This window comes from Drosophila montana, unplaced genomic scaffold (genome assembly GCF_035044405.1).
Source record: "Drosophila montana isolate Dmon_TW-CO22-7 unplaced genomic scaffold, ASM3504440v1 contig_1624_1, whole genome shotgun sequence".
NCBI lineage: Eukaryota > Metazoa > Arthropoda > Insecta > Diptera > Drosophilidae > Drosophila > Drosophila montana.
In genome coordinates this window covers 2,162,281-2,174,394 of record NW_026996559.1, presented here as the reverse complement: position 1 = coordinate 2,174,394, position 12,114 = coordinate 2,162,281, and the positions used below count along the sequence as shown (strand labels likewise).

The following is a 12,114-nucleotide window of genomic DNA, read 5'->3' as shown; positions in this document are numbered from 1 at the left end:
CACAAAACGAGATCCAATAAGAATCTAAAGGAGAGCCGTACCATTTACTGATGGGGATTTACAATCATACCAACCTGTAATGTTAATTCCCCGAACATCACTCATGATAATGGTCATTGATTATGCAAATAGCTCCATTGGTTCTTTGTAGTTTTCAAAATTCTTATAAGTATTGGTTATAACAATCTTCCTTACAAGCTCTGAGTGATAACAAATGAATCTTCCAAATTGACGGATTTAAAACAAAAGCAAATCTGAACTGTAACGAATCTATGAAGCTATTTAAGCTATTTGAATTGAGATAAGCAAAGGAATGATATGGGTGCAACAGAGCCAGGATATGAAGTGCTTGGTAAGGAGCCATTAATAGACGAAGCAGGCTGAGAGTCGCGACAATTTATTTTATTTGGTTTATATAATATGTATATTGTATGTATATATAATTTGTTATCTTTAGAATTGCTTTAAGAGGCGAAATGTCTTAGATATACATAATGCTGCTTCCATATACATTTGTTTGCTTCCATGTGCAAATGCTGCACTAATATTATTTAATTTGTTAGTTTTTGAGTAAATTTCTTTTTGATTCTGCTTAGTTCCTTGTGGTCGATCCATGTGTTTATGTAGGTTGTGTGTACCGTAATCATTTGTATGCACTTGATATTTATCAAAATCTAGATATTTATGTAAGTGTGTCCTGTGTGTCTGTGTATGTGTATGTATGTGTGTGTGTGTGTGTGTGTTTGTGTGTGTAGACTGCCATGAAATACTCCATGCACACACTGAATTTTAAGTCGTACTTCAAAGCGGTGGACAAATGACTTTTGTAATACAATACATAAATGGTACATAAATCGCTATGTACTTGTAAATGGAACAGTTAGTTGAGAAGCACGTTGTTTAGTTTCATTTCTAGTTAGCATTGATTAACAATAGACTGGCCGAATCTGTTATATATGTATATGCACATATAACAGCTGGCGGCAATAAATATAACACATGAATTCGCTCTCAACAAATTAGTATAACACATTTGTAAATCTCATAACACGTCCCTCGGTTTGGTGTTTGATTTTCTTTCCTTTTCTTTGTGTTTCTTACTTTCTTCTTTCATTTTTTCTCATTTTTTGTTTGTTTTTAAATTATGCAAGTTTTACAATTTCATTTAACCGCTGCAGTTTAGCAACTGATTTGCTTTCTTTTTTTCTTTTAAATATTTTTACTAACTAAATTTATGCACTACCGCATAGCAGTTTTAACATTTCATTTATAAGCGGAATAAACACAAATCACGTTAACGAAATTTATGTAAATATGCTTAAAAACTTACTAAATGTATGTACTGTCGTGCCAAAGTGTAATTAACTGCGATTTTTGGTTGAATAATTGTGTGAGGTTTTTATAAAAGCTAGTTTTTAACTTAGTTTTCAGTTTTACGCAAATATGTATATATCTGCATGGATAGATGCAGAAGTATTATTTCGACACGTGCATAATTCATTAATTTTAAGTTAAACACTAATTTTAATGACTTTACATATTAAGATCAGTATACGTATAATTTTATGTATTACTTTTTTTTTTTTTTTTTGATTGGAATTAGTAATTTTTTTAAGCAAAGTACAGCGTTAGGTTGAAATTGATAAAAAGGAGAAACAGCAAATGTTAACAAATTAACATTATTTACAACTCGAGAGTCGTAAACAAACAATGATTATGAAGGCATTTGTGTGTGGTGGTTATGTATGTATATTCATACACTGAATAATATTTGTAGTTCTCATATATATACTTAGTTACAATCAGGGGTCGTATATCAGAGCTTTTGTCTTAAAGATTACCACATAAATATGGAGTATGGTTCTGGTTAGACTATTCAAAAATACATCTTTACAACTCAAATAACTATAGTTTTGATTATTATTATTATGTACTTCAATTATACAAATTGTTGGCTGGTTTTTTTTTTTTTTTTTTTTTTTATTATTATAAAAGTCAGTAGTAAGAATTATCTATGTGATTTTTCCGTAAACCAGAAGTAAAAATCATTTGTTGCACATATTAAACAGTTAATGACCAAAGTTAATATATGTCTGTAAACATTGGATACTAACTGTAGAAGGATAGAGCAACAAGATTTTCATTTCTACTTTAAAAAACATCGAAAACTTGTATTTCTTATTTGTATAATAAGAAGAGAGAGACTTTTCGTCTTAGTTTTTCATACAAATCAAAACATTTGTTTTAAATGGTTATCTGAATCCTTAATGTTCCCGATTAAAATCGATAATTGGGTTTTTTTAATTGAAACATTAGCTAACATGAGTTATATATTAAGGAGTTTTCTTGAGTTCTAGCATGGCACAAGTAAATTAATTTCAGTTCGAAAAGTCTGGGAAATAGTTTTAAGTTTTTGTTTGCAAATGTGCTAGTAAAAAGCTTATTGTTTCATTTGACTTTATACAGTAGGAGTTCAATATTACTATTTGCCAAAAAACATTCATATTTATGTTATATAATTTATGTATATATATATATAAATAAATCTATATATATATATATATATTCCTTTTCGTGTAATATAATATTGATTTGCTTGATGTATTGTGCACAATTTGTGAATGCTTTAAGGATTTATATATATTTGTTTTCGTTTTTTTTTTGTTTTTTTTTTTAACCATACATATTATTAACTCAATGGCTAGACTATTTGTTGTTGAGGTTTTTGTTTAGAATCAAAACATTCATAATTATTATTCAAAGCAATGTTGTGCGTGATTTCTTATTTTCTACCAAGTGAAACTCTTTAAACTTCTGCTTTCCAAATGTCAATAAACATATATTTTGCTATAATAACAATAAAAAAAAAGGGGAAAAAAATGGCGGAGGTTATTTTAAACAAATTAAAATTAAATTACACAAATGAAACATGTGAACAAAAGAGATGTATGGGAGAAAATGTTTTAGTGTTTATTGGATTTGTTGTGATTATAATTATATATATGTGTATATTTTTTTTTTATATTTTTTTTCTTTAACAAAAAGAATACGCAAAAATTGATATTCATTTGCAGCTGCAGTTATACATATGTTTAGATATTTTTAAGTATTTATATTATTAGTTAAATATTTGATTTGCTATTTAAATGGTAAATTGTTTTTGTTTTTTTTTTTCGTTTTTTGTTTTTGTTTTTGTGTTTTTTTTTTGTCTGTGGGGCTTTTGTGTTATGCCATTTTATTATCAATTGAATATTTAAAATGCAATGCTTAGAAGTTCTCGGTTGCGGCTAAACTTTGCTGATTTGTTTAAATTGTTTTCCTTTGTATTTTCTGGATGTATTTCGTTTTCTGCTTCTCCACTTTTCTTGATTTATTTACTAGAATTGTACACAGTAGTAAAATGAAATCAAAATGTTTAGCTATGCAAATAATAAACACAATAAATTATACACATTCACGCATAGAAACAAATGTATGTTAAGTTATATTAGGCAACAATTTAACATTTACAAAATTATTTAATGATAGACAAACAAACAAATACATATATATATATATATATACCTATATATGTATGTATTTATTTATATGTACATATTACATATATGTATAGATGTATTTAATAAAATGTATAAGGAACATTTGTGGACTATTGCGGCACATATTGCATATTGATTCAAATTGCTTTTGCGAATTACAATGTGTAAGCATCAATTAATATTTAGTGTTTTAGTTTTAAAGATTGCACAGTTCCTTACTGTTTATTTATATATATATATATATATATATAAATTAATGTAAGTATGCTTGTATTTCATTAATGTTAATGTTCTCTTTTTTTCTGTTCTCTTTAATTATAATATGTACGCTTCTTTTTGGCGCTGCTAATTGTTTTGAACAAATTAGCGCTAGGTTTTTGGGTTTTTTTTCACTTTTTTTTTGTTTGTTAATTTCCTCAATCTTTATACATACAGGCTTAAGATTAATTTCGGGTATTTTGCTTTAATTACGGAAAAAGGAATCTGTGGCTAATTGTAATATCCTGCATACCTCATCGGGGGGCATAAAATCCTTTACTTATGCTGTTGCTGCTGTTCTCGAGTTCAAATTTCATAGTGTGAGATATTTAAGTTGAATTTCCACGTGCCATATTCGGGGTTCTATTCTGATTTGCTCTGTTCCGATTGTTCAACTGCTCCATTGTTACTTCGCCTTTGACCTCTCTGCTTATCGTTAAAATAAGTATGTATTTTGTGTATTACAATTATTACGAATGATGTTTAGCTAAAACGACAAATCTTTGCAACATTATAATGTTTATATGTAGATATTATTTGTTAATATGTGTGTGTGTTTGTGTATGTGTGTGTGTGTGTGTGTAGGTGTGCGTGCGTGTGCTGTGCCGTCTTGTACGTGCTCAGAACATGCTCTGGGCGCATAGCCAACACCCCACCATACCACGCCACACAACACCACAACACGTCACACCATCGACAACAGGTATTATTATTAATACCGATCGAGATCGGCGTCCACAGAAGCCGCCGAGTCCCGTTGTCACCCCCACGCCGTTGTCATTGCCATCGACGTTGCTGTTTACCCATGCGCCGCGCCATTGTTTCCTTGACTATGAATCTGATGCGGATGCTGATTATCATCGCTGGGTGTGGGCGGCTGATCGCGACGCGGCGGCATCCGCTCGTTCACCGCATCGAGTCCCTTGGCCTCCGCGAACGAGGTAATCTTGTGATTGGGCGAGAAGCCCTGCATGGCATTCTTGAGGGACTGCTTGCCGCCGGATAGGGCGCCGAGGGGCAGGGCGCCCGTCGGCGTCAGCCCCTTCAGCTGTAGCACCGACTCGGACTCCTCGCGCAGCACAGAGAAGACGCGCGCCATTTTGCCAATGGCGCGTATCTTGTTCCGGATGACCTCCTTGCGGAGAGCTGCCTCGTCGTCCGAGAGCGGCTCCTCGCTCTCCTCGGTCATTAGCTCATCATCGGAGCAGATGTTCAACACGTTCACCAGCATCTCGGTGACCTTCTCGCCAACAAAGGGCAGCGACCAGGTGAACACGTCCATGAAGTTGGGAAGCCAGTACGGATGGGGCGAGCAATTGAACTGCCGGATGTTCATCACGTTGTTCTCGTACTTGAGTACCGCCGCCTTGTTGTTGTACACGTCGAGATAGTTGGGCGCCGAGAAGATGGTGATCAGCGAGGGGAAACCGGTGGTCTGGCTCTTGCGGTACATGCGGTAGCCGGCGTCCTGCGCCTCGTGCGCCCGTATGATCGACAGCAGATTGTTGTTCTGCAGGAAGTCGCAGCAGGCGGCGTAGCTGTAGAAATACGAACAGCCACGCACCGAGTTGTGCGTGTAGAAGTCCGAGTTCTTCTCGTTGCCAAAGTCCTCGAGCGGATCGGACCACAGCAGGTCGCACATGGGGCCAAAGGCGGGCGGCTCCTTGAATCTATCGAGCCGCCTAATGTCCTCCAGCTCGTGTATTTCGGGCGACAGGCCGCCGTGCACGCAGAGGAACTGCTGGTTCATGAGCGCCGCCAACGGCAGGCAGTCGAACGCATCCATGCACGCGTCGTACACCCGCTCCGAGTATTTGATCTTGCACTCCTGCTTGAAGGTGAAGTACTCGGTCAGATGCCGACACTCGTGATTGCCGCGCAGCAGGAACAGCGTCTGCGGATACGTAATCTTCAGCGACCACAAATAGAGGACGCACTCAATGCTAAAATAGCCCCGGTCCACATAGTCGCCCAGGAACAGATATTTTGTTGTCGCCGGCGAGCCTCCCACCTCGAAGAGCTTCATGAGATCATAAAACTGGCCGTGTATATCACCGCAGACAGTGACCGGCGCCTCAATATCGATCATTGTTTTTTCGTGCCGCAGCAGTGCGGCGCCCTCCTGAATTATGCGCATTGCCGGCGCCTCCTCAATGCGCCCTTCCAAAATGAAGTGCTGCTTGAGGAGCTCGTGATTTGGTTTTCCGGTGCGCGCGTCGAATACCTCGGCCAGCGTCAGTTTGTGACTGGGTGGAAATGGGACACTGTCGACGACTCGCTCTTTGGTGTTGATCGGCGCATGGCCGCCATGAGCCTTGTGCGTGGGGCTATCGTGACCAACGCTGGCGGCATTCGAGATGCTGTTGCTGCTTGCTGTGGCATTGCCTGTGGAGGAGGCGTTGGCACTGGCATTGTTCGCGCTATTGTTGCTGCCATGCTGCGTATCTGTGGCATCCGTGGAGTTGCTAGTGGAGCCACCGCGCGGGTTGGCACTTGTTGCCACTTGGCCAGCGACGCCGCTCGATTGATTATTCGAAGACATTATTGCAGTGCGCTGTGAATTGAATTGCAGTTGCTGCTGTGGCTGTTGCTCGAGCTGGCGCCCACACAGAGTGAGCGTTTTTTTTTTATTATTGTGTGCGCCGCCTACTGCACTTAATTGCACTAGCTGCACACACGCACACGCACACAGAGGCACGTTGGCCAACAACACACGCACTTTTCTACTTTGCTGCTGCTACGGCTGCTGCTGCTGCTGCTACTGCTGCTGCTACTGCTGCTGCTACGGCTGCTGCTGCTGCTGTTTTTGGAGCTAGTTAGCCGCTTTATCGCGTTGCCAGCCTTTTGGTATTTTATTAGATATCTTGTTCTTGTCGTCACTGCTGCTTCTGTAACACAACAGCAATATATTCACAATTTGTATTTATATTTTCGTTTCGTCTTGGCTGCTGCTGTGCCCTGCAGACGTCGTAATTTCTCTCGCTACGTTTTTTTCGCTTCTCAATGGAATTTTCAGCTCCCCCTCCCTCTCCTTTATTTTTATTGATATTCTACCAGTGTGACCGTAAGCGGCAAAAGCTGTATGCCCCATTTTTTAACTTACAAAAATACCGAAAATACCAAGTTTGACGTTAAGACACGCATGCTAACGTAAGGCTGGAGAAAGATGACGTAAGCGCATGCATTGCGGTATTAATTTAGAATAGTCAGCATCATCATCATTTCAATACGCCTTATTTTAGATATATGTACACAACAGCCATCAAATTCAAAGCTTCATCGAACTGTTGTGGAGTAATTTGTTACACGCCTTAAATAAAGCAATTGACACGTTGCACTTAATTAGTGAGTGCTTCAAAAATAACAACAGCATTCCAAAGAACAGCATCTAGTTTTTATTATTGAGTCCTACAGAGCCATTTGCAAACGTTTTAGTATTGAAATTGAAATATCTTGAAATCGCGCCCAATTTTACACAATGAATTGAGATGTTCTGAATGATGATGAGCTAATGATATTTAAGGATCCATATATTCTTTAGGCTGATTAACGCATATCCATTAGATCGATTAATCGGAATATCAATGTCCAACCGATATGTCAACATCGATGCTTACAAATAAAACATAACGGTAACTTACTATGGAAGCATCACTGAAAAAAATCACAAAATATGTATGTAGATTTATATGTTAATACTCAAAACGAACATTTAGAGGAAATAATAAACGTGCGCGCATTTTATTTTTAGGATAGGTACTTGTATATTTTTTTTAAATGGTTTTGTATTGTTTTGTTTCTTGCTTTGTTAATATTAATTTTGTTAATAACATTGATAATCATTTTTTATTTTGCATTCACTTAAGGATAAAACTTCTTTTCTGCATTTTTCAATGCGATTTGTAAATTAATTTGTTCTTTTTTGGATTGCATACAATTTTTCTTCACAACGGCGCAATTGCAATTTGGCAATTTGGCAATTTGCATTCCGCATTTTGCCTCTTTTGCCAGCCAGCTGCCCTTGAAATACATTTATAAATTTATAATAAATTAATGCTTTCACTGTTAAATTTGTTAATTTACTTATTTTCGGTTTTATAATAAAATTGAAAATTTTTAAGAGAATTATCTAGATGTGATGTTTTCTTTTATTCTTTTTGTTTTTTGTGTGTTTTTTTTTTGTTTTTCTTTTTAATTTTTTATAATTGTTTTAAATATTAATTTGTTTTAATGTTGTTTAATATTATTTGTTGGTTTTTTTTTTTGTTTTTGTTTTGTTTAAATGTAAGTATATAAACTTTTTGCTTTGACTCCGACAAAGTTGCTTCAACTTATATTATTTTATGTATATATGTATATATATGCATATAAATAAATGTTTAAATATATATAAAATATGCATTTAAATTGATTTATCCAAAAGGTAAAGTTTTAATTCTTTTTATAATATATATTTAAGTTTTTCTTGTGTAAAGTTTTAAAGCATTCGAGGGCAGGAAGTAGATGTTGAAAAATACATGTATCAAAAAATTAGATAAAATATACAAACATTACAAATATTACTTATAAAGGGGGATTTATCCCTTTTTAGCTTTTGCAATGAAGACGTGGTAAATAAACGAACTGAAAGTTAAACTCAAATTTCAAAATAAATAAATAGGTACAACAACCTACACGCACACACGCACCCACACACACACACACACTCACGCACACGCACACACACACAGATCCGCAGACACACACACAAAACTAATTAAAATCTTTGTTTATATTTATTTGAAGAGTAAACAAAATGAAAATTTTATTTTCAGTTTTTAACCTATCGAAAAACATTAACAAAATCATGTTTAAAAATTAAGTAATTTGTTTAAAACAATGTGATTGTACAATATGTATGTATGTAAGTATTTATGCTAATTTACAAACAACGGCAACAAATTGTTCAACAGTTTTCAATTGTTTATTGCAAAGGAAAATTAATATATATATATATATATATATATATATATATATATTTCACAATTTAGTAATTCTCTCTCTTTCTCTCTTTGTATTTCTTTATCTCTCATGCTTGCTCAGAAAAAGAAGAAGCAGTAGAAGAAAGAAATTAAAATGGAATATAAAAGTCATAAAAAGTTAGTATATATTTATATTATTTTTTATTTCTTTTTTCTTTTAAGATTTGTAACGATTTTTTCGGTTTTAAATTTATTTAAAATTTTTGGTTTTTTTTGCTTTTTGTTTGTTTTTTTTTTTTGTTTTTTGGGTAAATTTATATTTATTGTGGCTGTAGTAGAAAATGTACCGTTCAAAAGTGATGTGTATGCCGCGCTTATGCATAGAAAGAAGAAGAGAAGAGAGCGGTTGAGTGTGAGCCTTGGAAAAAGATTAGAAATGTTTTTTTCTTTTTTGTGTATATAGTATAAAAGTATTAGTTTAATATATATATACACATATACATGTATATATGCATATGTTGTTTGCTTATGTTAGCTTCTTATTAAACGTTTTTTATTTAGTTGTATTTTTTTTTTTTAGTTGTTTTAGAAGAGCGCGCTAAATGGCAAGTGGTGGGTGTGGTGGAGGGGGCAGGGGGAGGGGGGGGGGGGAGAGGGCGTGAGCTTTCTAGGAGAAAAATATGCATGTATGTATACATGTTTGTTTTGCATACACACATATGTAAGTGTGCTTGTGTGTACGCTTGTAAGGGTATTATTTTGTCAATTATTTATTCTTTTCTGCCTTTTCACATATGTGTACTTATGTATGTACATATATACATATACATATATATATATATATATGTATATTTATTTATTTGTATATTTATATACATATATATATATATGTATACATATATTAGTTTAAAAACAATAATAGTATTTTCTCGCACTGCATTTGTAATTGTTGTTCTTTGTAATTAGTTTAAATAGATTATTTTTGGAATTGAAATGCAATAAACTTTTATAAATAGTTTGCTTTGGTTGTATATTATTTTGTTCTTCTTCTTTTGCTTAACTTTTAACTGTATTGTTTTTTTTTTCATTTATTGCAATTTATTTTTGTTCCTTGACTATTTGGGAAATGTGTGTGTGTGTCAAAACGCTTTAAAATTGCATATTTGCATTTATATGTGTGTGTGTAAACATACATACTATATTCATGCTTGTCTATGTATGTGTTTACTTCTTTGTTATCATTTTTCGGCTGACGAACTTTTTCTCCTACATGCATGTTTTTATTGTATGTGCGCATGGGTACAGTCCCCCTTTACTTGGCGGAGGCATTTGCGCGAACTGTTACCTGCTTCCAGGCGATGGTGTTAGTGAACAGTTTCCAACACTTGCTCTCGCTGTCTGACAGAGTTGGCAACAACTCTTTCTAGCTATTGTACCCTTGCCATTTATGCAGGCGCCACTGAAGTGTGTTTATCTATTTTTTCTCCTGAAGTTGGTGTTTTGTTTTTGTTTCTTGTTTTTGTTGTGTTTGTTTCCATTTTACCTGCCAATAAACTTATTAAAATTTGTATGTTAAGGGGCAACGTTATCTTCTTTGTTATTTGTGTTATTACTCTGACTTTGGTTGTATTTTTGTTGTTGCTCTCTCTCTCTCTCTCTCTCTCTGTCTCTCTCTTCCTTTCTCTATCTTAATCATCACCTTCTCCTGTTGCATTAATGTGTTGCATTTATCAATTAATATGCTCTGCGCCTGCCATAATTTCAATATATGTATGTTTGTATGTATATATATAATTCTCTTATGCAGTATGTATGTATATATAATTGTTTATAAAGTACTTCAAATTGCTATAAGTTTGCATTTTGTATTACATTTTTGTCAACTATCAATTGTTTCGTCTTTGTCAAATATTAATTGTTTTACTAACTGCACATTTCATCAATTCTTTCCCCACATTTCCTTAACTATCCGCTCAATAACAGTTTGTTTTTAATGCTTGCTTTCGCTTGTTTTTGTTGTTGTTGTTGTTGTTTTTGTTTTTTCATTTATCATTTACCTTTAAGCTTAAAAATAAATGTATATAGTTACTGTTCTTGTTGTATTTTTAATAAATTTTTCTTTAAATATTTTGTTGTTGTTTTTGTTATATTATAATTGTTATTAATATTAGTAATTATGCATTTGTTTAAGAGAAGTTGCACTCGTTTTTATGCTTTTTGCATTTTATTTTTATAAATTCATTTGACTTAATTACTTAAAGGGTAGTAAACAATAAATTTATGTAATTATACAATTGGTAAAAACATACGCATCATAAGGTAGAAATAACAATTTAATTTGTAATTCATATGCATAAATATTACATTTGTTTACAATAAATATGTATGGGCAAAAAAAAAAAAAAAATAAAACTAAAAAAAAAACTAGTAACAGCTAACAACAAAACCCAATTAAACTTTTGCACACTTTTTCACATATTCAGTTTGCTTTGTTTCATTCTTAGTTTTTTATTAAATTTTATTTCATATTTTTTTTTTTTTTTTTTTTGTAATTAACAAATAACTAAAATTCGATTAAGTATAAAATAGACTCGACTCACGCCGGCGACGCAGACGCAAATGTGATGCTGCTGCGAAAGGAGACGCCATGCAAACGCAGTGTATTGTTGTTTTCGCTAATTTGTTTTTGTATTGCATACGTAAAAGGCGCAAGGCGCCCGAATCGATATTCGGCTGCTTTTCACGCGATTCAATTTGTTTGATGACTCGGCCGCTTGATCGTACGAGTGTAAATAACAGAGAGATAGAGAGAGTTGTGAGTGTAAGAGAGTGAACACGCGCGCGTATAGTGAGAGCGTAAGTAAGTTAAGCTTATCCAATATGCATGTGTGTGTATGTGTGGTACCGTTAGATGTCGGCAATTTGCTTTTGCGTTGCTTTTTGTCGGCTGCTGCTGCGGCTGCACATTTGACACCTGCTGCACTGCAGCTAATTCGGTTTATTTATATAAACATATATATGCATGTACATATATATGCATTATTTATATATTCAGCTAAGGACTACGATAAAGATGGCACGTATATAAAGACCACATACACAATCACCAGATGAGAGAGTGTGAGGCGACAATGGCGACGACAATTTACTCATAAACTTTGAGTTTATTTATTGAGTGTGTGTGTGTGGGTGTATGTTTGTGTTTCCGTGTGTTTCAAGAGTGTGTGTGTGAGAGAGAGAAAGGGTCAGAAATAGAGAGAGAGATTCAGTCGTATTTTTAAAGTTTGTTTTTTTGTCTGTTGTTCCTTTGTCGATTCATCATGTTTGTGTAATAAAAGATTGTAGTAAAATATTGT

The 12,114-nt window shown here is 34.2% G+C and overlaps 1 protein-coding gene across 1 annotated transcript; it reads right to left on the bottom strand.

Annotated features, from left to right (window-relative positions):
- Window positions 1-4,351: 4,351 nt before the first annotated feature.
- Window positions 4,352-6,537, bottom strand: LOC135440668 (serine/threonine-protein phosphatase 2B catalytic subunit 2). Its single transcript, XM_064699958.1, has one exon. The coding sequence runs from the start codon at window positions 6,337-6,339 to the stop codon at window positions 4,597-4,599; it is 1,743 nt and encodes a 580-aa protein (XP_064556028.1). The 5' UTR covers window positions 6,340-6,537; the 3' UTR covers window positions 4,352-4,596.
- Window positions 6,538-12,114: the final 5,577 nt, after the last annotated feature.